Source organism: Lampris incognitus, chromosome 1 (genome assembly GCF_029633865.1).
Source record: "Lampris incognitus isolate fLamInc1 chromosome 1, fLamInc1.hap2, whole genome shotgun sequence".
Lineage (NCBI taxonomy): Eukaryota > Metazoa > Chordata > Actinopteri > Lampriformes > Lampridae > Lampris > Lampris incognitus.
The window spans coordinates 104,480,099-104,507,532 of record NC_079211.1 but is presented as its reverse complement, the minus strand read 5'-3'; the positions used below and the strand labels follow the sequence as shown (position 1 = coordinate 104,507,532).

General features: G+C 45.8%; 1 protein-coding gene across 1 annotated transcript in view; it reads right to left on the bottom strand.

Annotated features, from left to right (window-relative positions):
* The window catches only part of wdfy3 (WD repeat and FYVE domain containing 3), a 202,712-nt gene that overhangs the window by 120,121 nt on the left and 55,157 nt on the right, over positions 1-27,434 (bottom strand). The window contains exons 13-18 of the mRNA XM_056274002.1: positions 21,138-21,327; positions 20,248-20,462; positions 13,794-13,906; positions 9,466-9,703; positions 4,431-4,531; positions 864-1,082 (exon numbers count right to left, since the gene is read on the bottom strand). Coding sequence (XP_056129977.1) covers positions 864-1,082; positions 4,431-4,531; positions 9,466-9,703; positions 13,794-13,906; positions 20,248-20,462; positions 21,138-21,327 — 1,076 coding nt within the window. The remainder of the gene's footprint in view (positions 1-863; positions 1,083-4,430; positions 4,532-9,465; positions 9,704-13,793; positions 13,907-20,247; positions 20,463-21,137; positions 21,328-27,434) is intronic.

Sequence of the window (27,434 nt, the reverse complement as noted above, 5' to 3'; positions counted from 1 at the left end):
AAAATGAGGACAGATATCCATGTCTTCATCGCCCACTCCCTCTATTTTTGTTTGAGCCTCTCTCCTCTGTCTCTTAAAGCTTCCTTCCTACTTCAAAATGCCTCTTCCATCCTTCACACACACTCTCTCTCTCTCCTATCCCACCTATCTCTTTCCCCACTATCACGATCTCGCCTTCAATACATCTCTCTTTACCTCTCTTTCACTCTCTTACCATCTTCTTCTCTCCCTCGCTAAAGGTTAAGTAATACTGACTGGTGAGTAGCTTGACACTTTGAACAGCCATAACTCAACAGAAATGACACAATTTGACCGGAAATGAGGTTCACTCCATGCTCCTCTTCCAAGGTCGTGAATGTCCTGAGTTTTGTTGTGTCGTCACCCTTGTCGTAGACGGCAGGTTTAGAATACCAAAATCAGTGTTAGTGTTAACAGCATTTTGTTACCGCTGGGATGACAGACCTGCTGATATGTATATGTAGTCTGGATGTTGTCTGGTACTCTTAGTTTTGTAGACCCAGGGCTGTCAAGAGGGGCCGAGCATTAATTACCCTAAAGTCCACTCTCCTGTCCTCCTCTCTGTACCCCCTTATTTCATCACTAGTTACTGAATTTTCTTCCATTTCTTGCTCAACCCTGCAGTCTCTTAATTCCTTCTCTCTTGCCCATCTCTCTCAGTCGCAAACCGTTTCTTTTGCCTTAGCTCTTTAATGACCCTCCCTCTCCCCCCTCACTCTCTCTCTCTCGCACTCAAAACTCTCCTGCTCTTCCTACAACTTCAATAGTTTCCCTTTCTGGAAATAAATATCTCCCTCCCTCTCTGGCTCTCCCCCCTACCAAGTCCCTCCCATCAGTCCACTCACCGTAGGTCTGCAGCAGTTCCTCCTTGGTGGACACAATGAGTGAGCGGTCCTTGGCCGACAGCACCACGGCCAGACATACGTAGTGCTGTTCCGATGAATTGGCCCGACGCACCACTGTCAGCAGGCGCACCGGATGGGCCTGGGGGTTGATACTGAAGCGCTCCACACAGAACCAGGTGGAGTAGCTCAGCCCGGATGGAGGAGGAAACAAGCGCTCCCCTGGAAGGGGAGGAGAGACAGAGAAAAAGACAGAGTCATATTTACATGTTTTTTCAAAGTTTTTGTTATGTCTTTTTCTGTTTGTGACAGGACAGCAGACAGTGACCAGAAAGTGTTAACAGCGACCATAACTATCGTAAAGACCAGTACACAGTGAAACCCCTACACGAGACCATATTGTATGCTTGGTTAACTGGTACAGCCACCATTTATATATGTGTTATATTAAATCATTATGAAACTGGTAACATAGCAATACAGATATTTACATAATGTAGTAGAATTTAATGTTTTGGTGTTATATCACTATGTGGCAGTAAGGATTAATCATTATGTCTGGCAACCATCCATATGAAACCCTGAATAAGAAATATGAAAGTCCTGCTTGAGGTTTTGCACCCTCTTTAACCAAACCAGACTAGCATTTGGGGTTGGCTCTTGTTTAATCGATACGTTGCGAATGGAATATCTGGCTACAGGCCGGATGCTCATGTCACATTAACGCTGACTGATGTTACATTACTTCTTTCTTTTTTTTGGGGGGGGGGGGTGTTCCCCTCTTTTTCTCCCCAATTGTCCAGCCAATTACCCCACTCTTCCGAGCCATCCCGATCTCTGTTCCACCCCCTCTGCCGATCCGGGGAGGGCTGCAGACTACCACATGCCTCCTCAGATACACGTGGTGTCGCCAGCTGCTTCTTTTCACCTGACAGTGAGGAGTTTCCCCAGGGGGACGTAGCGCGTGAGAGGACCACGCTATTCCCCCCCAGCCCCCCCCCTAAACAGGTACCCCGACCAACCAGAGGAGGCACCATTGCGACCAGGACACATACCCACATCCGGCTTCCCACCCGCAGACACAGCCAATTGTGTCTGTAGGGATGGCCGACCAAGCTGGAGGTAACACAGGAATTCGAACAGGCGATCCCTGTGTTGGTAGGCAACGAAATAGACCGCTCCGCTACCCGGACACCCCTGGAGCTGAATACGGCCATGCCGTTAATGTCAGAATATTTCTGATTGTCAGTGCTGACTACAAGGTTGATCCAAGTGATGCATTGCCTTTGACTGGCCAACTGCACACTCTTGTAACTAGCAAACCCAGAACACCAGCAGGGAAGGCAGGATCTGTGATAACCCACAGAGAGAGATCGGAAAACTGGCTCCCGGCTGCACTTCAGGGACAAACAGCAGAGGCTGAATCCGTTTCTTATGTAAATCGGTGTGCCTCTGAGCAGACTGGGGAACTGCATTACTTAGATGAATGAGCTCCTCGATGATGTCATCCTCGGATGTGGGTCAGAGAGGATGGGAGGTGGGGAGAGAGAGAGAGGAGAAAAAGAAAAAAAAAGACAAAGAGCAACTTGGAGAGAGAGGCAGAAAACAAAGGAAGAGTGTCAACAGAAACAGAGGAGCAATAGGAGGGTAGGAGAGTGTAAAGATTGGAGAGAACACAGGAGAAAGACAGCAGGGCTTATAAATAGATTTTTAATGTCTGACTGGTGGATGGATGGATGGATGGATGGATGAATAGATAGAGGGATAGAAAAGAGGTGAAGCCCACTGGTATTTGCAGAGTCAAGGAAAGAAAGAAATGAAGATAGAGGGGCTGGAGGGGGAGGAGAGGGGAGGAAATGTCAACGAGATAAGAAAAGAGAAGAGAAGAGAGTGAAGGAGAGGAGAGCAGAGCCTCGTAAAAACTATACCAGACTAGCATATCAACTATGATGTCAATGAGTTTAACTCTGCCTCGCTTCTGAGAAAGGCTTTTTTCTTCCTATGCAAGCTGTGTGCGTCAAGTCTAAAAACAACCGACGGTAAACAAAATAATAACTCCAGCATTTGTGCAGAGAAATAATGAAGCACCAAAACAAACACAGGAAATACATTCTGCTGGTGGCATCGAGAACCCTCGAGGGGCTAAAATCATTTAAAAATGAGCCATGACGTCATGTTAAATGCTTTAAACATGGCACTCCAAAAAAAAAAAAACTACAAACAGAGACACCAGTCAACTGGGCAAATGAAATGAGATGACCTCAGAATGCAGCCCAGAGGACAGGGCAACAAGACGCCAGACAATGCATGAATAATATTAATGAATTAAGTAAATTAAAGTAGCCCTGATAAAGCCAAACTGTGGTAGCTGGGAGGAAGAGTGAGCATGCACATCTGTATGAGTTTGTGTGTATTGTTTATTTATATATATATATATATATATATATATATATATATATATATATATATATATATATATATATATATGCGTATGTGTGTGTGAGTCCATTCCATTATCCAAGCCGCTTATCCCAATTGGGGTCGCGGGATGCTGGAGCCTATCCCAGCAGTCATTGGGCGGCAGGCGGGGGAGACACCCTGGACAGGCCCCACCAGCCCATCACAGGGCCGACATATTCACACCGAGGGACAATTTAGTATGGCAGATTCACCTGACCTACATGTCTTTGGACTGCCTCCTGGGACAACCCCCAAGGTTGGACAACCCCGGGGTTTGAACCCAGGGCCTTCTTGCTGTGAGGCAGCCGTGCTGACCGCTGCACCACCGTGCCGCCCCGTGTGTGTGAGTACATATTCTTAAATCTGTGAGGACAGATGACAGCCCACCTTTCCTGTGAGGACAAACTTGGTGAAGATATTTTGGCTGCTCCTCATTTCTTTAAGGAGCTATTTCAGGGTCAGGACTCAGGCTTAGGATTAAGGTTAGAGTTAGTATTAGGTTACGGTTAAGGTTAGAGTAAGTGTTAAAGGTGGAAATGCAGTTCTGATGGTTAAGGTTAGGATTAAGAGCTAGGGGAATGCATGATGTCAATGATGGATTCTCAGAAAGAGAAGTACCACTGCCACTGTTAGTGCTTGTGTGTGTGTGTGTGTGTGTGTGTGTGAGTGAGAGAGTGAGTGAGAGTGTATATTTTGGGATAAGAGCAGTAGTAGGTGCTAAAACACTGACCCTGTAAAACGTGACATGGATCAGGACCCCCCCCCCCCATTATGACACAGCAAACCTCAAACAACTGCACAGCTCTAGTTAGTGTCATATAAAGGGATGGGGGTGGGTGCCTTAAGGTAGCCAAAACCAAATACAAGTGCATGAGACTCAACTAACCAATAACTAAACTTCACCTTAATGCAACAGTTTTTCTCTGTCACTTTCTCTGTGTGGAAAATGGCCGCAACACACCGCCATACCCAACTGCCACACCCAACCGCCACACCCAACCGCCATACCCAGCTGAAATGTACTGTAACTCATACTGGATGGCTTTGTGTCTAGGGGGGTGTGAGCACTTGTGTGTTTATTTGGTCATTGTTTCTGATTCAACTCGTTACCTGTTCCCATCCCACTGAGCACGACGCCATCACTGACCCCAGAGGTGGCAGTGTTGTTGGTGGGGGCATTATGGGGTGCGAGGCTGGGCAGGAACAAACACCTGTAAGGGGGCAAGAAAGGAAACAACGTGTTTGTACATGCATGTGAAGCAGAAAGAAAAGAAAGGGGGAGAATGAGTGTGTGTGTGTGCACACGCACGTGTGTGTGTGTGTGTGTGTGTGAGATTGTGCTTGTAAGTGTGAATTTGAGAGTCACTGTGTATACACTGTGTGTGTATGCATGTGTGGTAGAGTGTGTATGATTGTGTTTCCTAATAGCAGCAGGGGCATTAATATTTCATGCTGACAGATGGGGGGAGAGGGAGTGGTACTCTGTGTGAGTGTGGCAGAAAGTGGGCCAGTGGCTCTTTACTGGTGTGCTGAGGCTGAGCTGTGTTTCATGTGAAGCATCATGTTCTATTCTGGGGTGGGCAGCAGCAGCAGCAGCAGGAGGCTGCCCCAGCTTTGCAACAGTTCTCAGTGGACGGTGGGGAAAAGTCAGGGGCTATAAACCAGGAAGTGTTTTCATAAAGTAAGAGAGGGCAAAGCCCTGAAGCCCAGTCTCAGGGAGGAGGTGTTGGGAAATACATTTTTGGGGTTTTTAGGATTTTCCCCCTTTTTCTCCCCAATTGTACCCGGCCAATTTACCCCACTCTTCCGAGCTGTCCCAGTCGCTGCTCCACCCCCTCTGCTGATCCGGGGAGGGCTGCAGACTACCACATGCCTCCTCCGATACATGTGGAGTCACCAGCCGCTTCTTTTCACCTGACAGTGAGGAGTTTCACCAGGGGGATGTAGCACGTGGGAGGATCATGTTATTCCTCCCAGTTCCCCCTCCCCCCCAAACAGGTGCCCCGACTTACAAGAGGAGGCACTAGTGCAGAGACCAGGACACATACCCACATGTCTGTAGGGATGCCTGACCAAGCTGGAGGTAACAGGGGGATTCGAACCAGCGATCCCCATGTTTGGTAGGCAACGGAATAGACCGCTACACCACCTGGACACCCCTGGGACATGTATTTGATGGTGAGGAACAATTTATTTAGCATTATATTTGCATTACTAATGCACGTCTAACATCTGTAAAGGAGCAAATTACACATTAAATCCCATCTATCCATCCATTATCCAAGCCGCTTATCCTTAGTAGGGTCGTGGGATGCTGGAGCCTATCCCAGCAGTCATTGGGCGGCAGGTGGGGAGACACCCTCAACAGGCCGCCAGGCCATCACACAGGGCCCACACACACACACACACACACACACACACACACACACACACACACACACACACACACACACACACACCTAGGAACAATTTAGTATGGCCGATTCACCTGACTGGGACGACCCCCAAGGTTGGACCACCCCAGGGCTTGAACCCACGACCTTCTTGCTGTGAGGCGACTGCGCTACCCAGTGCACCAGCAAATGAATGCCAAATGTGCCGGATATGAAACCGCACGGTTTCTTATACAAATTACCGTGGTTAATGCTAGTTCATGGTCAGCATAATCTGCATATGAAACCGATCGTTGGTTTGGGTCGTTACGCCACTGTATTGTTTATAAGGGTGGGGATACCTGCAGTCAGTTGAGGCTGAAGAGGTCACTTAGATGAGTGATGAAACGTTTCTCTCACTAAACGTTGTGTCCAGATCAGCTGACTCAACTTTCTGTGATTTACATGACAATCGTAGGTGATACAATAATTGTAGAACACTGGGTATAGTGGATTATCAGGAACAGTGGACCACATGACCATATCACTCCTGTGCCTGCCTCCCTACACTGGCTTCTTGTTATATTTCGAAGTGATTTTAAAAATGTATTGCTCACTTTTAAGGCCGTAAAACAGTCTTTCTCATACAGACTTGCTCACATATTTCTGATTTATTGACCTGGTATACGCCCTCTCGACCATTAAGGTCCGCAGATGGAGCCCTGCTGGTTATTCCCAGGTCTCGGTTTGCCACAAAGCGTGGTCGAGCTTATGCTGTTAGAGCCCCCTCTCTTCCTGTTGAACTAAAACTAACCAAGTCTCTAGCTTCTTTTAAATCTCATCTTAAAACTTTTCCTTTTGTGAAAGCTTTTACAAATGCTTGATATTGGTTTTTATTTACTCATACTGTTTTTATTTTTACTCTTACTTATTTGGTCTTATTTTTGCCTTGTCTGGTTTTATTTCTTTATAAAGTGCTTTGTAACACTGTTTTAGAAAAGTACTATATAAATAAAAATTATTATTATTATTTACATAGCTAAGATCAGAGGTGGGTAGTAATGTGGTAAATTTACTCCGTTACCTGTATTTGAGTAGGTTTTTTTTTTTTGATAAATTATACTTTTAAGAGTAGTTGCTTTGCAGAATACTTATGACTCTTACTCGAGTACAATATATATACTTCTACTCTGTTACATTGGGCTACCCACTTCTCGCTACTTTTTCTAGAGCTGGGACCGATCCGATCCAACACTGAGGTATAATTCACTCGTCGGCCAACAGGACTAACGTTACCGATCCATGACGTACCGATCCGGATTCCATGGTCTGATGTTTTTATCAATTATAAATATGAAGTTAATAATGCAATTTTAAGCCCATAGCCAAAATGGTATATGTAAGCTCAGGTAATATGAAGTGTTTTGAGTGCAGAGACGTGAGACACAAGTGCTCCTCTTGCCCACAAAGAGAACGGGAAGCAGCAGATGTGGAAGCCGCTGACCAGGCGGCTGAAGCGGAGGGGAGTAGCGAGGAGGCGGGGGGAGTAACGAGGCTACTGGCCACAGGGGAACAAGTGAAACCCCACAAAATGTAAACCTGGAGTCTTCTCGGAGAAAAATAAAATAGCCTTAGATGACGTAGTAACTGCATCAGAGGTACCCAGTGTGCATGGAGTTAGTGGCGCAGCTGTGTACATAATCTCCCGAGCAGGAGGCGCGGAGTGACGGGCAGGATGGGGCGGCAGACCCGTCTGTCTCAGTGATGACAAGTGACAGGGTATGGTGGCGGGTATGGTGGGCGGGCGCAGTCCCAAGAGACTTGCTACTTTTGTGGACGAATCGAGAGCACGCCCGCCCACCTCAGAAATAAAAATTAGTCACCTTTTTAGGTGGCAGCGTGGGATTTTTTGATGGATCTGACCAATCAACATATGACATCTTGTTGTCCAGTAAGATCACATTTTACATTGAGGTGACAAGATGGAGGAAAATGTAAATTTACCAGTGGCAAACTATCCAAAGCTGTACAATCCACATATTACAATTCATAGAGGAATAAATTGTAAAGCAGAGCTTGAGGGGCAATTGGGGTGAGGCTTGGAATAACAAGTAAGTTATTAAAAGTCTTATTTTAAGTCATCAGAAAATGTAATAATGTGAAAAGTTAAAAGCTAATGGATGTGATTTAGCAGTGGCAGCTAGCACAATCACGTGTACTTGTGAGCTATAACAATGTTTTGGGGTTTTTTTTGGGTGGATGGGTGGGGTTGTCCCCCTTTTTTCTCCCCAATTGTACCTGGCCAATCACCCCGCTCTCCGAGCCATCCCAGTCGCTGCTCCACCCCCTCTGCCATTCCAGGGAGGGCTGCAGACTACCACATGCCACCTCTGATACATGTGGAGTCACCAGCCACTTCTTTTCACCTGACAGTGAGGGGTTTCACCGGGGGGACGTAGTGCGCGGGAGGATCATGCTATTCCCCCCAGTTCCCCCTCCCCCCCGACCAGAGGAGGCGCTAGTGCAGCGACCAGGACGCATACCCACATCCGCTTCCCATCCGCAGACACGGCCAATTGTGTGTAGGGACGCCCGACCAAGCCGGAGGCAACACGGGGATTTGAGTCAGCGATCCTCATGTTGGTAGGCAACGGAATAGACCGCCACGCTACCCGGACGCCCAGCCGTAACTTAATGTTAATGTACAATTTCATAATTACCGGCTTTTCACATGGGAAGTAGCGCCCATTCCCATGGTTACCTCACTGCGCAAAATATTGCTTCCCTGACTCCGTTCGGTCTGTCTCTTACATGAGAGGTGGGTGGGAGGGTGCGGGATGGAGAGCGGGGGATCGCATCCAGTCTCAAAACACTGTGACTCTTCTTCTAAACCCATCTCATTACGAATAAAAATGACCAAAAAAATTCAGTCTGTGTTTAAAATTTGTATATTGTGGGTCACCCGACTATGCATATGTCTTATGTGTGTCACATGTGTACTGTCCGCTTCTCAACAAAGGTCACATTGACTTCAGAGGCACGGACATTCACGCTGGCACGAACCTCAACCAAAGAACAATGCCAGGAGTCTGTCAGGCGCACCCAGAAACCTGGGACACAGGAGGCACATGACATAAAAGGTGGAAAATGAGCCCATTTGTATGCGCGGCTCCAGTGCAGTGGGCTCCGATAAACCGACTCCCGCTGAGACGGTAGCAGGTGTTGCAAAGGTTGAAAAATAAAACTTTAACACTGATGTATACTGACCAGTACAAAAGGGACACACACATGGACACACACCCTGAGACGCATGCTGCCAGCAAGGGAAAGCGCGGTTTTCAGTAGAACGGGACCCATCTGTTGTGAGCCGACTTGATGACCACATAGGGTATTTGAAGCACGCTGTTTTTGTCGTTCAGCAGAAGGAGGAAACCAATCCAGCAGATAAATACTGAAGTTGCTGCTAGGCTTCACCTGGGGTTGTGAACAATTTTTACCACCAGGGACCGAAACGAATATTCCTTTTATGCATTTATCCAATATCTATCCTGCATTAGCAAATGAATTACATGGAGATCATTTTCCCCCAAAATTATTTCTCTTGGGGATGGACACAAAGTCCAGAGTGCAGTAAAGGGCAAAAAAGAGAAAAGAAAAGAAAAGAATACTGTGATCATATGAGCAGGTTATCAATCACGCAACCACGGTGGAACCTCGGTTCAGCTGGAGCAACACGAACAACGGTTCAAAGTGTGACATGGGGCTGAACTCACCCAAAGCCCTCCAGAGAGGTGTCGAACTCCACAAAGGCGGGCATGACGGCTGACCCATGCAGGCGGATGTCGTGGGGCGTTGTCATGGACACCAGGCACTTGACGCGGGTGAGGGGCACGGTGCTGCCCTCGGCCGAGCGCACCAGACTGCGGCTGATGCGGTACTGGCCGTTGTCCTCTCCTGGCGTGGCAAAGACGCTGTCAGGACCAAAGCCTTCCATGGACATGGTCATGCTGCCTGTGGGCGGAGTCAAGCAAAGTTAACTCATTTGACAAATAACACTAAAACATGCAAAATTCAACATCTGCAGATGCAGACAGCAACCCGGTATTACATGGTGCAGTGCCAGCAGGGGGCGATGATTAGGAGTTAAAGGCAGGTTAGGGTTAGGGTTAGGATTGGGTTAAGGTTAGGGGAGGGATTTTGGAAAATGCTGTATGCTTCTCTTCCTGCATGGAGAGCTGCTGGCATTGAGTTAATCCTCACCCCCTGCTGGCACTCCACCTTCATACACACATGTACTTTTCACGCCTGAGCGAGGCACCCACCAATCCACTGACACGGTGGATTGGTGGGTGTATTACATGCTTTGGTGTGATACTGGGCTCCAGACAGTGGGTCTTCATTACATAGCATTCACATACTGAGTGCCGCAGTGAAGAAGCTGAGTTCAATAACTGAAAATGCTCAGTTCCCATTTGGGAGAAAAGTCTTGTCTGCTGTAATAGCCACTTTGAGCTCCTCTTCTCATCTCCGAATCCAGTTGACCATTAAAAAACAACAATTAACCAACCGCTGTACCTGATGAGTAAAAATAATCCATCTGCCCCAGCAAGAGGCCTAGAACATAGTGCTATTGTGTATAATTAGCTTTGGGGTCGAGGAACTAAAGCCTTGCTTCCAACATGAAGCAGAACAGAGCTAGTAGCCAGAGCTTACTCGCTATCTAAAACAATCAAATTACCAACTGACATCTTTTGGAGTGATTATTTTTATATTGTGTCCCTGGGAGAAACTGCTTTTCAAGTGAGTGTTTGTTTTTCAACCTCCTTTAAACACTGTCATTTGGCCAGGTCCTACTATGAGACGGGTTATCAAGTAAGATCAAAACTATAAAAGTAAAGAAGCTTTTAAGCGGCACTCATGGCCTAAAAGACAATATTTTACCTCTTACTTACAACAATCATTGCCTCCCATATTTGTGGGACACATCAGTTTTGGCAGGGTAAGTGAGGATCTAACCATGTGTTCTCTCATTGAAGCAGCTAATAAACCATGGGGGATTATCTTCTTGCAGAAAGGGGAGAACATAGCGCTGAGTATTCAATCAGTGGCTGTTTGTAAATGGCGGCAATTAGTAGTTAATATCCATTATCAGCTCAGCTGGTGGGAGAGACAATAAGTAATTAAGATACTCTAAGACACCCACAAAATTACAAACAGCAACAGCTGTTACCAGACAGCACTAGTCAACCATTATCATTAGCCCAGCAGTTGTTCTCCTAGTCTTTAAGTAAAGAATTTAGCTAATGCTCACATACAAATCAGAGTTGAAGGAGAGCATATTCTTTTTGGTCCCCTTTTACACTGATGAGCCAAAACATTACGACCACCTGCCTAATATGCTCTTGGTCCTACGTGTGCTGCCAAAACAGCGCCGACCCACTGAGGCATGGACTCTACAAGACCCTTGAAGATGTCCGGTGGTATCTGGCACCAGAACTTTAGCAGCAGATCCTTCAAGTCCGCTAAGGTGCAAGGTGGGGCTGTCATGGATCGAACTTGTCGGTCCAGCACATCCCACTAATGTTCAATCGGATTGAGATCTGGAGAATTTGGAGGCCAGACCAACACCTTGAACACTTCATCATGTTCCTCAAAACCATTCCTGAATAATGTGTGCAGTGTGGCAGGGGGCATATCCTGCTGAAAGAGGCCACTGCTATCATGGAATACCATTGCCATGAAGGGGTGTACCTGGTCTGCAACGATGTTTAGGTAGGTGGCACATGTCAAATTGATGTCCATATGAATGGCCAGACCCAGGGTCTCCCAGCAGAACATTGCCCAGACCATCACACTCCCTCCACTGGCTTGTTGCATCATGGTGCCTTCACTTCCCCAGTTAAATGGTGCACACGTGCACAGCCATCCACATGATCCAAGAGAAAATGGGACTCAACGGACCAGGCGATGTGATCATATTGTATAGGAGCAGCGGGCAGCTGCAGCACCCGGGGCCCAACTCCAATTCTTCTTTCCATTATTTTGGTCAGGGGCACAGACAGAAGTATTAATCCTAACATGCATGTCTTTTGATGGTGGGAGGAAACCCGAGAACCCAGAGGAAACCCACGCAGACATGGGGAGAACATGCAAACTCCACACAGAAAGGACCTGTGACCTTCTTGTGCCCTTGTTTGGAGATGATCAACATTATTCGGTTCGCATGTAAGTGCTCATAATGTTTTGGCTCACCAGTTTATGTTTCCATTCATGAAACAGTCTCATTTAGATTAGGTGAACTTTATTAATCCCAATGTGAAAATGATATAACTGTCTTGAATAATACAGATAAGGTTGCCTCTTTCACATGCACCTCAAAGAGTTGACATGTAAAATATTGGTATGCAAGCAACGGAGAGAGCTTTCCCCACATTTACATCCACTGATTTTCCCCTGCATTCCTGCCGGCTCACCCAAGGGAATTAAGATGAGGAAATTAGTTACAGCGGATTAAGTGTAAAGTAAGTGTGTGTGTGTGTGTGTGTGCGTGTGTGTGTGTGTGTGTGTGTGTGTGTGTGTGTGTGTGTGTATGTGTTGCACCGCTGGGCATGGCGCAGTAAAGCCAGGTCTTTCCACTGGCCGTGCAATCATCGTAACCCACAGAATTCGCTCTTCTGTTACTACTGAGCCCACACTAGTCATTTCCACTTGTAATTAAAGAAAGCTGAAAAACTCATCAACTGCAATCGTTGCCCGTTCACGGTGATGTGTGCAGGCGTGAGCACTCGGAGTGTAGGGAGAAAAACAAAGGGTTTATTGACCATGACTTGTTTTTTTAAGCCTGTTCTCTTTTCATGGGGAGATACGCCTTTTCTCATCTCCTCTGTGAGGAAGCTGATGCCACTTATGACCAGTAGTATAAACCGGTGATCATAAAGCAGAACTACTGTCAACAAGACACTTAACCGCGAACAATGAAAAGGTTTGATTTCAAGAAAAAAATGGATAATTATTTAAGAGCTGATGGGTAAATTATTATTTACCATTTACAGTCATTTACAGTCCAAAATCAAAATTTTCTCCTGTTGTCCAATGATAGACCAGCATTCGTAATTGTTCAGTTTTGTCAATTTAACGGTATTGTCTAGCAACTAAAAACACGATAAACCCTACTATACACTGATGCAGTGATGTTTTCTAATGGCAACTCATCTACTTTATCAAATTTTCAGTGAGAATTCATTTAAAATAAACACGGTTTATTCATATTCATTTTATATTCATTTAAAATACCCAGGTTTCACAGAAGTGCCAGTGGGCATGAGATAAGACCCTCCAATTCAAAATTTGATTGACAGGCGAAATTAAAACACAACCCCATGCACTGGTGCATTAACATCTATCAGCTCATGTTTATCTAAATATGGCAGCTTTTCAAGCCGGATCAAAACGAGCCAGAACTGGACCAAGATTACAAACCTGAAGTTGATCAGGTTTGTGAGGATTGCTGGGTATTAGTGAATGGTAAACTGGCATGTATCTATGACTATGTGTCTATTAGCTGGCTGGCTAATGCTACAAGCTGTCATGCTGTTTGCAGCTATTGAAGCTAACAACGGTTCCAAACATAATATGAGCATGGGAATGCCTTGTGATTTCGCTCGTCAAAGTGTCCAGACAGGATCCGATAGCCTTGCAGATTCTCAAAGACGGCTGTTGAAACCCACTCTGACTTTAGTGGAATATATACAGTCCACATCTACCTTGACTATGCCAAAGGAGATCTCACACTTTCTTTAGTGTAGATCTAAATACTGGACATACAGTAAAAAAAAACAAAAAACATGGCCACAGCTGTTACAGCAGAATACACTCCATCTGTTCGTTGCCACTATGACATCTAAGGTGCTGCCAAGGTCCTTGAAAACAATTCCTATCTGGCTTTATTAAAGAACTTCTGTTATCAATAGAGATAAATGAAAAATAAGGCTTGACATACATCAGTGCTATTTCCTCCAGAATGATACTGCAATGAGATACTATTATCAAATACTATAATCCGGTACTTTAATTAGAGCTGAATTGGTAAGTATGGGCTCACCTCTAAGCTCGGCGTCGTAGCTGAGGGAGCTGGGCTTGTGGACACGGTACTGTTTCAGCAGCTTCTTGTCCCAGGCCCCGCAGTTCAGAGGGTTCCCCAGACGCAAAAACTCCCTGAAGGGGCAAAAATGGAGAAGAGCAAGGATTTTAACAATGTTAAATACTTTATTTTAAAGTTCAATTAAACTTTATAACTTTTGTTAGAGCTGTGTGCTCATGCTTGATGAAACCCGTCAATACCGATATGTCTACATGCCTTCTACCTAATGAAACCCAGGGAAGGAAATTATGTCAACATCAGCCCAGACAATTTCACCAAACAGCTTTCAGTGAAATAAACATAGTTAGGCTGCCGTCTTCCAGGTGAAATCTGGAGACTGTAAACTTTGGAGAAATATAACGTGGAATGAATAATTCCCCATACCTGCTGTACTACTATTCGTCCTACCCTGACTGGTGATGTAGTAACAGAGGTTTCAAGGTTACATCAGCTGGTGAAAAATAAACTGTTATCTCCATGCCTCCAGTTTTAGAGACACATCCCATTCTGTCACCACAAGTTGGCTCTCCACCCCTACAAGTCAGCATCTTTTTCAAAAGTATGTCTGGGGCAGTGACAAGCTGAACCCATGAATTTCAATACCCTTTAAACAATGCAGAAGATATACACTCGTTGTTTGAATTACAAGAGTAGTGTCATTGACCTATATACCAACCGCTTAATCCGCTACATTTGGATTTGATCTTGTAGAGTTCAAAGGGATTAAATAAATCAGAACGGACAGCTCTACTGCTGTAGTCAGAGAGATTTTTGTTTTCAGTTCTCAACAGATTGACCTCATCCAATGGTCAGCCGACCGATACAACCACTTTCCTGACAGGGGAAGGTTGAGGTCCTGAGTGCAGCCCAGCCCATGCTATAGGCCTCATGATATGTGTGGCCCAGCCATGCTATAGGCCTCATGATATGTAGGGTACTTTGGCGAAAGGCCTCTCACCTCACATAATGTGTTTTATATGGAGACTATTAGACAAGTTTACTCTGTAAATTGCCTATTTCAGAGTCAGTGTTATTGCTGACAGGCATGTCTGTGAGCTGAATGGCAATTTCCCTACTGACGTGAATCAAGGACGGGTCACATCACTAGTCACTTGTCACAGTGTGAATCAAAAAATGGGACGAACCAGAAAGCTCAAGAACAACAGCTTCTTGAAACAAAACAGCTCTGGGCTGTACTGGTGATAGGCACTGGCGGGGTGGGGGGAGAGGGAGGGGGAGGGAGGGGGAGAGAGAGAGAGAGAGAGAGAGAGAGAGAGAGAGAGAGAGAGAGAGAGAGAGAGAGAGAGAGAGAGAGAGAGAGAGAGAGAGAGAGAGAGAGAGAGAGAGAGAGAGAGAGAGAGAGAGAGAGAGAGAGAGAGAGAGAGAGAGAGAGAGAGAGAGAGAGAGAGAGAGAGAGAGAGAGAGAGAGAGAGAGAGTGAAACATTGAGAGTGGAGGAGCGATGGTGGAATAAGCCTGACAGCGCAAGAGAAAAAGAGCGAGAGTGAAAAAGATGCAAGATAGCAAGACGCACTGACAGCTAAAAGATATGTTTACCTCGGGGAAAGATGGAGATTAAAAAAAAGAAAAAAAAAGAAATAAAATAATCAGCCACGGAAGCCCATTTCCATATGAAAGGAACCTTGCTTGTGCAAACCAAATAGCTTCTTCTCCCCCTCGCTCCTCAACCCAATCTCCACAAACTTCTATCTCACTTGACTACCCAAGCGGGAAATGAAAATCACTCAATCATCATTGCCCCCCCCATCCCCATCCCTTCATGACCTATCCGTAAAACCACCTAATACGTCAAAACCCAACGAGGCAGATTACTGTGTTCTCTCATGCTGTGGAGCAGCAAACCTACAACATTTGTGACCTGTGCGTGGTGACAGTCCGTCTCACCCCTGTGGTCCTGTAGAACTCAAAGGGTAGAGGGCATGACAGTAATACTGTCAGGGGTTTGATTCCCTGTGTAGGTCAACGGACAGAGCAAACCCCTCTGGCATTGCCATGATTAGAGCATCTAGTCTCTGTTAAACTCAATCGTGTTAGTATGGCACGAACACCCCCGAGGTTACCGGTTATTGTCCTTGTGTGGTTCAATAGGTAGAGCAGGTCGTCTAGTAATCGGAAGGTCGGTGGTTTGATCCCCGGCTCCTGCAGAGAGTGTGTCCAAGTGTCCTTGAGCAAGACACTGAACCCTTCACTGCTCCTGATGAGCAGGTTGGCACCTTGCATGGCAGCCTCCACCATCAGCATATGAATGTGTGTGTGAATGGGTGAATGTGAGGCGTACACTGTAAAGCAATTTGAGTGGTCGGTAGACTAGAAAAGTGTTATATAAATGCAGTCATTGCATTTGCCATTTAGGGCATGGTATGCTGGGGCTAGGGGCTCCAGTCCGACTAGAGCCACCTAAGCAGGAAATAGTACATTAACTTTGTACTGAAATGAATTGGCAGATGGTAAGGTTACCAACCCAGCCACTGAGGATGCACAAGCCAGTGCATCCTTAGTGCCGGTCCCAAGCCTGGACAAATGGGGAGGGTTGCATTAGGAAGGGCATCCGGCGTAAAATCAAATATGCGGATCATAAATAAGACTTACATACCAGATCAGTCGAGGCCCGGGTTACCAACGACCGCCACCGGTACTGTTAACCAGCAGGGTGTCGGTGGAAACTATGCTACTGTTGGGCGAAGGAGAAGGAGAGGGGGGAAAGCATGTCCAGAGGCAGCTAGAGAGGAGGAAGGGTAGGCATGTGGAGGTGAGAGTTGGAACTTTGAATGTTGGCACTATGAAAAGTAAAGGGAGAGAGCTGGCTGACATGATGGAAAGAAGAAAGGTAGGCATACTGCGTGTGCAAGAGACCAGGTGGAAGGGGAGTAAGGTCAGGAGTATCGGAGGTGGGTTCAAACTCTTCTACTACGGTGTGAATGGGAGGAGAAATGGGGTAGGGGTAATTCTGAAGGAAGAGTATGTCAAGAGCGTGCTGGAGGTGAAGAGAGTGTCAGACAGAGTGATGAGTATGAAGCTGGAAATTGAAGGTTTATTGCTGAATGTTATCAGCGCATATGCCCCGCAAGTTGGGCGTGAGATGGATGAAAAAGAAGAATTCTGGAGTGAGTTGGACGACATGGTGGAGAGTGTACCCAAGAAGGAGAGAGTGGTGATTGGAGCGGACTTCAATGGACATGTTGGTGAAGGGAACAGAGGTGATGAGGAGGTGATGGGAAGGTATGGAGTCAAGAAGAGAATTGTGGAAGGACAGATGGTGGTCGATTTTGCGAAAAGGATGGAAATGGCTGTGGTGAATACATATTTCAAGAAGAGGGAGGAACACAGGGTGACGTATAAGAGTGGAGGAAAGTGCACACAGGTGGACTATATCTTATGTAGAAGGCGCCATCTAAAACGGATTGGAGACTGCAAGGTGGTGACAAGGGAGAACGTAGCTAGGCAGCATCGGATGGTGGTCTGTAGGATGACTTTGGAGACCAAGAAGAGGAAGCGAGTGAAGACACAGCCGAAGATCAAATGGTGGAAGTTGAAGAAGGAAGACTGTTGTGTGGAGTTCAGGGAGGAGTTAAGACAGGCACTGGGTGGTAGTGAAGAGTTGCCAGATGGCTGGACAACCACTGCAGAAATAGTGAGGGAGACAGCTAGGAAGGTACTTGGTGTGTCATCAGGACAGAGGAAGGAAGACAATGAGACTTGGTGGTGGAATGAGGAAGTACAGCAAATTATACAGAGGAAAAGGTTGGCAAAGAAGAAGTGGGATAGTAAGAGAGATGAAGAAAGTAGACAGGAGTACAAGGAGATGCAGCGTAAAGCAAAGAGAGAGGTGGCAAAGGCAAAGGAAAAGGCATTTGGTGAGTTGTATGACAGATTAGACACTAAGGAAGGAGAAAAGGACTTGTACCGATTGGCTAGACAGAGGGACCAAGCTGCAAAGGATGTGCAGCAAGTTAGGGCGATCAAGGATAGAGATGGAAATGTGCTGACAAGTGAGGAGAGTGTGCTAAGAAGGTGGAAGGAATACTTTGAGGGGCTGACGAATGAAGAAAATGAGAGAGAGAGAAGGTTGGATGATGTAGGGATAGTGAATCAGGAAGTTCAGTGGATTAACGAGGAAGTGAGGGCAGCTATGAAGAGGATGAAGAGTGGAAAGGCAGTTGGTCCTGATGACATACCTGTGGAGGCATGGAGATGTTTAGGAGAGATGGCAGTGGAGTTTTTAACTAGATTGTTTAACACAATCCTGGAAAGTGAGAGGATGCTTGAGGAGTGGAGAAGAAGCATACTGGTACCGATTTTCAAGAACAAGGGCGATGCGCAGAACTGTAACAACTACAGAGGTATAAAGTTGATCAGCCACAGCATGAAGATTTGGGAAAGAGTAATAGAAGCTAGGTTAAGAGGAGAGATGATGATCAGCGAGCAGCAGTATGGTTTCATGCCACGAAAGAGCATCACAGATGCGATGTTTGCTTTGAGAATGTTGATTGAGAAGTATAGAGAAGGCCAGAAAGAGTTGCATTGTGTCTTTGTAGATTTAGAGAAAGCTTATGACAGAGTGCCGAGAGAGGAGGTGTGGTATTGTATGAGGAAGTCAGGAGTTGCAGAGAAGTATGTAGGAGTGGTGCAGGATACGTATGAGGGAAGTGTGACAATGGTGAGGTGTGCGGTTGGAATGACAGATGGGTTCAAGGTGGAGGTGGGATTACATCAAGGATCGGCTCTGAGCCCTTTCTTGTTTGCAATGGTGATGGACAGGTTGATCGACAGGATCAGGCAGGAGTCTCCATGGACAATGATGTTCGCAGATGACATTGTGATCTGTAGCGAGAGTAGGGTGCAGGTTGAGGAGAGCCTGGAGAGGTGGAGATATGCACTGGAGAGAAGAGGAATGAAAGTCAGTAGGAGCAAGATGGAATACCTATGCGTGAATGAGAGGGAGGACAGTGGAATGGTCAGGATGCAAGGAGTGGAGGTGACAAAGGCATTTGAGTTTAAATACTTGGGGTCAACTGTCCAAAGTAACAGGGAGTCCAGTAGAGAGGTGAAAAACAGAGTGCAGGCAGGGTGGAGTGGGTGGAGAAGTGTGTCAGGAGTGATTTGCGACAGAAGGGTACCAGCAAGAGTTAAAGGGAAAGTTTACAAGATGGTTGTGAGACCAGCTATGTTATATGGTTTGGAGACAGTGGCACGGACGAAAAGACAGGAGGTGGAGCTGGAGGTGGCAGAGTTGAAGATGCTAAGATTTTCACTGGGAGTAACGAAGAAGGACAGGATTAGAAACGATTATATTAGAGGGACCGCTCAGGTTGGACGGTTTGGAGACAAAGCAAGAGAGGCAAGATTGAGATGGCTTGGACATGTGTGGAGGAGAGATGCTGGGTATATTGGGAGAAGGATGCTGAATATGGAGCTGCCAGGGAAGAGGAGAAGAGGAAGGCCAAAGAGGAGGTTTATGGATGTGGTGAGGGAAGACATGCAGGTGGCTGGTGTGACAGAGGAAGACGCAGAAGACAGGAAGAAATGGAAACGGATGATCCGCTGTGGCGACCCCTAACGGGAGCAGCCGAAAGTAGCAGTAGTAGATGGTAAGGTTACCATTCTGGGTCATCTTCAGGAAAGAGAACTTGAATGGTGCTTAACATAATGATGTCAGTCTTGTCACTCAACACATCTTGCTATTGTGGCTTAAATATTATTTTTTAATTTCTGTTTATATGTCATTGCATTTGGTCATTTTGTTTCTATTATTTCTCTGCTGCATTTCATCACTGTGCAGATAATGACACAAAATGTTAGCAATCTGCCACACTGCTGCAGCAGATGCCAGACAGCGGGGGTGGGGTGGGGGGTCCTCGGGGACAAACGGGTCAGTGAGGGGGTTTGAGAATGTGAGGTAATTACCCGTAGCAGAGCACAAAGAGAAAGACAGAGACAAAATAGAAAAAAAGGAAAACACTGACTGACGTGTAAGTCTGCAGAAAGCAGCTCCGAGCTGCAGCAGATGTCAAGAATCATCTCAGACGGTTTAGCTTCATGTCTTTGAAGACAACCTGCCTACCGCTGTCTGGTACTCAGATAAGCTAAGATGCTGAGAAACGTATAACACTGCACTACCGCAACTAATTTTAAATACATACTTACTTGCAGAGCACATTTTCATTGACAAAAATACTGTGTAATGTCAAATTAAAAAGTAGACAATGCGCTGGACAATAGCTTTAAGATTTAAGATGTACGTTATTAATCCCCAGGGGGAAATTCATCCTCTGCATGTGTGTGTGTGTGTGGGTGCGTATGTGGGTGGTTGAGGCATGCCAGTGTTTGTGTGCATATGTATTTGCATGTGTGGTGTTTTAAGGTTGTCCATCCGTCTGTCTTCCCTGACCCATTACCTGAGTGCCATGGGCTGCAGGGCCTGTGAGGCCAGCCTCTCAAACATCCTCTGCAGCGGCGGGTGGAGCGGGTGGTCCTCGTCACCCAGCGCCTGGCTACAGCGCTGCAGCAGCCGCTGGTGGAGGCCCGCCTCGCACAGCACCTGCTGGTTCCTCTCACTGTGCACCAGGAGCTGGAGGATATTGGCCACAGCCAGCTGCAGGTCCAGGGCATGCTGGCAAGGAGAGATGGAGGAGAGGAGACAGGAAGGAGGAGAGAAGGAGGAGCAGGGGGGAGGAAGAGAAAAGGATTTCACTACACAGTGAAGCCTCTTTCACGGACTGGACTAGTGATCCAGAAAATCGGCAGGTTGGATGTCAGTTTAAGATTATACATTTCCATATTAAGTGTTGAGCTGTAGCTCTGAAAATCCCTGACAAAGGCACCATGCTGCAATTTCCTTTTTTCTTCTGAGTCTTACCCCAAAAGTCTTACCACGGCTACAATACCAGAATGAGCTTTAACTCTTAAATCACCAAAACTACAAATAAGTAAAAGCACGAGTCACGAGGCCATCACAATATAGATATGACAAAACCTTAGAATGATCCTGTAAGATAAAGTTCAATGAGTCTCCATCAGATGGAGACACACTGCTGAATTTCAGTTCAATACACTTCATAAACTGGACATGAAAAGACACAAAGTACGAAGGTGGGAATTTTCAGCTGTATTGAAAGAGTTGTTGTTGTTTTTCTTACAAACTTGTGTGCCAACAGTTGGCAAACTTTGGAGTATGTAGCAGCTACTGTGGCCAGCAGAGAGAGGTTTGGTCTTTTCTCACCCTACGTCTGACCCTGAGCCAGGCAGGATGTGCATGCCAGCCTAACTGCCATTGTTGATCCCTCACCTCAGGCTGGCTGTCGGATGACACGGATGGCAGAAGGTCCAGCATGGCCAGCACCGCCCCAGGATGGATAACCACCATGTCCGAGGAGGAGGAACAGGAAGCAGGATGGGAGGGATTGGCCAGGTGGAGCTTCAGGTCCGTCAAGGCTTTGACCGGGGCGGGGGGCCCTGACGTGCCATAGTAACCATGTCTGGGGAACAAAGAGAAAGAGAAGCAAGCGTTTCAAGTACTGCCCGGTCATGTGCCAGTTCTATTTAAAACACTTACAATAAACAGGCTCGTTATGTAAGGGCTTGGAGGGGGAAAAACACAAATATTGGGGGAAAACAAAACAAAAACAAAGGAATATAAAATAAAAAGTAAAATAAAATTATCTATACCAGCAAACATCTACTGCTCTCAGCTGCAGTATGACCTTTGAACTTGTTTCTGATGTGCAGACAGACATAAGCATGGATGATTCCATTTCTTTTGGTTGTGTTTCAACCTAACATCCCTCTTGGATCAGTCTCCATAGCGATAACTGGACTGTACACGTTTTGGTCGGGCCTGCCTTTCTGAAACTGCGTTTAATGAGAGGGAGGCCAGGACCGGTGCGATCGCCTCATGACACTGGTGTGTGTGGGCTCCAAACATCTAATAACAAATTCAGATGCCACTGGCTCTCCCTCACTGAGGACACACGGTAACTAAAGGTTTCTTTGGGAGATGAAAATCACATGCAGACTCACCTCTCAACTCCGCAGCACCCATTCTGTCATCATAGCCATGGAAACTACCCCACACTCCGTGTCCCCCGCCCCCTTGCGACAATTCTTTAAATCATAGCCAGTTAGTCAGCTAACTTGCACATAGCTGGTGGTTACTTTGTCATCATCAGTTACCTAAACATACATAAGAGGCGACATAACGAGCTATACTTTTTTCAGTTTAAAAGAAATGGATCACCACAGTCTTTAACTTTGTTCTCCCCTACAGCATTATACAGACAATATGGGTGCATCCTATCCTGGCTTGAAGACAGGTGCACGTGGAACTTTCGCAAGAAAAAACCCATGTTCAGCTATGCTAGCCCATCTACCTACCCCACCCTCCAACTTAGCTCTCACTGAATGTGAACTATCCCCAGGTAACAACCCCTTAATGTGTAAAAAGCCATTAATACGCCAGCAGCCATACCAACATGTACCCTGGCTCTGCCAAATCATGGAAGCTAAGCAGGTTTGGGCTTGGCTAGTAATTGGATGGGAGACTTCTGAGTTGCTGCAGACAGTGGTGTTGGTGGGCCAGTAGGAGGCGGTCTTCCCTCTGGTCCTAATAAAACCAAATCCCAATGCCCCAGTGCAGTGATGGGGATACTGTGCTGTAGGAGATGCTCTCCTTCGGATGAGACGTTAAACTGAGGTCCTGACTCACTGTGGTCATTAAAGAGCCCATGGCACTTATCACAAAGAGTAGGGGTTTCCCCGGTGTCCTGGCAAAATTCCCAACCTGGCTCTCTCCATCTGGCCACCTAATCATCCCCCCCCCCATGTAATTGGCTCAGTGATGCCTCCCTTTTCACCTCAAGCTGATGTGTGGTGAGTGTTCTGGTGCAAAATGGCTGCTGTGCATCACCCAGGTGGGTGCTACACATTGGTGGTGACTGAAGTGAGTTACTCCCTTCAATGTGAAGCACTTTGGGTATCTAGAAAAGTGCTATATAAATGTAATTATTATTATTATTAATAACTGTGCCTGGTATTCTATAATATGCTCCTTTTCCCAAACACGAGTACAATATAGTACCCATTGCACAGGCATGAGGCATTCAGTTTGCTTTGTCAAGTCTTTTGTTTGTTGTTGCTCTTCCAACACAGTGGTACATCACCACAGGCAATGACTCACCAAATATTCTGTATCACAGGCCTCCTCCGCAAGGTGACGACTTGCTGAACGATAAAAGTCCTTGACAAGTTAGAAATAAATGGTGTTGGATCTGTGACCATCTGAAGTAGCACTTAAATTGCTAATAGGGTTTCACAGTTTGTTTTGTTTACTTGTCTTGAGGTGTCATAACTGTACAACCACTGCTTGGTTTATTGGTTCCGTATATTATAAAGTCAATAATCTGATTAAGGTGAATAATCATATCAAAGAGATAGTTTAATTAAGGAGTCTACATTTGTTTGCATGATGGGATCTCTTCAATAATCCAAGTGTAAAAGATGTTGGATAGTCGAATTATGAAACAGAAGTTGTGTTGCATGTGACCCCGCTTCCCGCTTATTTTCATTAACGAAAACTATGACTAAAATGTGTTCATCAATGACCTTTTTTTCTGTGAGTAAGACGAGGCGGCACTTCTGTCATTAAAGAGGTACTTAATTAACACTTAAATGTGTTTTCTGAGCTGCAAACTGAATGACTGTACAGTGATGAAACACATCAATGCTGGTTCTGATATTGACATTTCTTACCAAATTTATAAAAATCAGTATTTCATGGGTTGAAAATAGCTCAACACGCAATCTACTGTTTTAAATCAGCCCTTAACCTTGCAAGGCCAATGCTGACGTAGAGTTGACGGGTTGGGGCTTATCTTCTTCTTCTTTCAGCTTGTTGCCTGTTTCTCAGGGGGGTCACCACAGCAGGTTTTACGGTTTCCATCGGTATCCTGTGAGGGCACAGCACCAACCCAGGCCTTGACCGATCCCGTATGGAGCTTCGACCGATCCGATACGGTCTTGTCAATCCGCATAATGATTTGGCAAAATTTTACATCGGATGCCCTTCCTGACACAACCACTAACCCTGTGGATGGTGGCACAGGTAAAGCACTGGATGCCACCCCAGTATTCATGGACTTGTGCCCATGCCTGTTGCCAGTGGGTTAGGACTTATCTATGGAATGAAAAAAAAAGTTAACACCCTCTAATCAGAGGTAGGCGACCTACCTCCCCCAGCCACCACCCCTGAATGTGGGTCTGCGAAATCGCACTCATTTTCAAATATATGCTGCTCAAGACTCATCATTACTCGCTAACCTTGCACCTTTATTACGTTTTCTACCAACCTTTTGAATTTCTTTCAATTTATGTTTACTTATAGTTATATTATTTCATCATTTTTAATTATGGTGCAATGGTTCGGACTTGTGCTTCTGACAGCTGTAGAAGCACCACTGGACAACTGGGTCAGTCAGTTTGGGCTCATGCTGCAGCTAGGGGAACCGCCTCCCCGTTGCCCACCTCTCTCCGCCACCAGAAAGCCTCGGCCCGCCTCGCAGGGCCCCCTTCGTCCAAGGCACGTCTGCAATGCAGTGGATGGGGCATCTTCGTGGGGCCGGTGGACGGGACCGGGAGCTGGTGACTCGTGCCAGGTCCTTCTCGCGGATCTCCCCAACTACTCCTGCCCATGCTCCTGCCTCACACATCCACACCCCGCCTCTCCCCACCCCCCTCCTCAGCCCCTCTGCACCTCCTCTCTCAGCCCCTTGCCCACTTTTTAGCATTTTTCAAATTTATGCAGTGGTATGTTAGGCTGAGTCCTGTGGGAGAAGCTACACTAACGCCTAGTCCACACATACATGGGTATTTTTGAAAATGGGGTTTTTCCTCCTTCGTTCTTAAAAGAAATCTCATCCACACAAGCACTGTTTCAAAAAAAACCTTCGTTCAAATGAAAATGCAAAAACACACTACTTAAGCACAATGACTTTGCCGTCAATAGCATGCCAAACCAACAGGAGGCATTATAACTCAACCCTAAAGCCATGTTGGCCAATCAGAACGCTGAAAATAAGCCAACAACAAGCCAAAAACTCCATATTCCCTGTCTACACACGAACACTGAAAATGCAGTTTCTGAAAATCTTCACCCTGAAAGGAGTTTTCCAGAAGGTCCATTTTCAGTGATGTAAAACGCAGTTTGCATGTGGAAGAAAGGTCAGAAATACCCATGTACGTGTGGACCAGGCATAACTGACAAGAAAAGAAGAGACTAAAGTGTCGTTTAAAAAATAAAAACTTAAAATCTGTTTATTTTCATCGCCAAAACGAGGAGACAAAATATTGTAGACTTTTTTGTTTCTAAATTGACTGTCAGTCACTTTACAGCTGGTAGTGCCTCCGACTAGCTTCCTACCGCAGTTTCTGCTGCACCTTCTAGGAGCGCTCGTTTTGTTTTCCATTTGAACACTGCATCCCAGTATGACACAGACACAGCTGTTACTGTCTCTCCCCCCCCTTTTCTCCCAATTGTATCCGTCCAATTACCCCACTCTTCCGAGCCGTCCCAGTCGCTGCTCCACCCCCTCTGCCGATCTGTCGAGGGCTGCAGACTACCACATGCCTCCTCCAATACATGTGGAGTCGCCAGCCGCTTCTTTTCACCTGACAGTGAGGAGTTTCGCCAGGGGGACGTAGCATGCGGTAGGATCACGCTATTCCCCCCAGTTGCCCCTCTCCCCTGGAACAGGCGCCCCGACCGACCAGAGGAGGCTCTAGTACAGCAACCAGGACACATACCCACATCCGACTTCCCACCCACAGACACGGCCAAGTCTGTCTGTAGAGACGCCCGACCAAGCCGGAGGTAACACGGAGATTCGATCCAGCGATCCCCGTGTTGGTAGAGCCGTTACTGTTAATAAGAAGCGACCAACAAACCAATCCACTCCTGCTACGCTGTTTTAAAACAAACGAACCCTCCGTGCTGAAGCGAGCAGGCAGACTGGATCCACTTTCACGAGATGAATGAATGAAGTTCAGAGGATGATACACTGACATTAACTGACATGTGCGGTATCAAATAATGTCAGACAAAAGAAAACAAGGTAAGTAGCTCGCAAAAACTCTTCAGTGGAGCTTGAGTGTTTTTAAACTGCCATTAGTGTTGTTTTAACCATGTTTTATAGCCTACCTGTGTTTTTCATCAGATAATAAGATAAGATCTTAGGGGAAATAAGTTTGACTAAAATGACAAATAATTATTCGTCAAACTAGACTGACTGACTGAATCTGATGGCTAAAAAAATACTAAAATGTCAATGGTTTTCATTGACTAACACTATGCTAAAATAGTTAAGAGTTTTCTTTGACTAAGATTAGACTAAAATGCCCACACTCTTAGTCGACTAAAACTTGACTAAAAAAACAGGATGAGGTCAACTAAATATGATAAAAACTAACAAGGACATTTGACACAGGACTAAAACTCAAATATATATATATAAAAGACAAAATTAACACTAGTTCTAAACTCCATTTCTGTTTTTTTGCCCACCCAAAACTTTAGGGTATTAACTTCAGTCATTTCATTGAACATAAACATAGTTTCAGTCTCATTCCAGGAACGAGGCTGTTTACTGCCAGTCCAAAAAGAAGAGACAATACACTTGTTGTGTTGTTGTATTGTTGAGGTGCTATACAGCGGGATCAGTATCCAAAGACGCCGCAAACCAGTTTCATACTGAACAGCATCCTGAAGAAGGCAACCAAGTTTGCCAAAACATCAACTGACAAATATTTACACTTGAGTTATGAGTATGTAGTTTCCTTCCCCTAATCTTTGTTTACTGCCACTCGCCATGTTGTCCATCAAGTCAGTAGACGTCAGTAGTGGTGCACATGAAGCACAATAAATAAATGACTGATGAAAAATCTAGCTGTTAATCGCATTACGCTTGCGTTGCCTTAATTTGAATAAGATAGTTTATTAAGGTGTTTAACGTGGCAGCTGTAAATAATCGGATTAAAACTGACTGTCTAACTTGCATGTAAATAAGCTGAATGTGGGCCCACTAACAGAAAATGGGACCTAGATGCAGCACCATCAAATTATTTACACATTCACAGGGTAATCGTTGAAATGGGTGAGGGGATGTGGTTTGTGTTGGCCCTGTGCCAAACATGTTTTCCAAATTCAAGCTACCAACTTGTTTCCAGCGCATTCTTTGCTTGGACAGGATGGTTTGTTTTTTCTTAAATAATGCTTCCTTTCTGTCACTTGCATCCCAGAACTGTGGAAAATAGGGGAGATTTCTTTATCTCTGACACTGTGACGCCACTCAGAAATCATTTCAGGGGACGGAGGTTTTTAGTTACCGTTTCACATGAAACGTCTCGTGCTATTTATTCAGTGAAAACAGAAGAAAGGAGAAGATCTATCGGGTCCCAGAATCAAGCGATTGAAGAAATGTTTCCATGTTGCTACAATGCAAATTAGGAGGCAGTCATTACATGCCCTAAGGAGAGAGGCAGAAAGTGTTGGAAGAGCTTGATGCAGGGTGAGAGAATACCTAACCTAACTGGTACA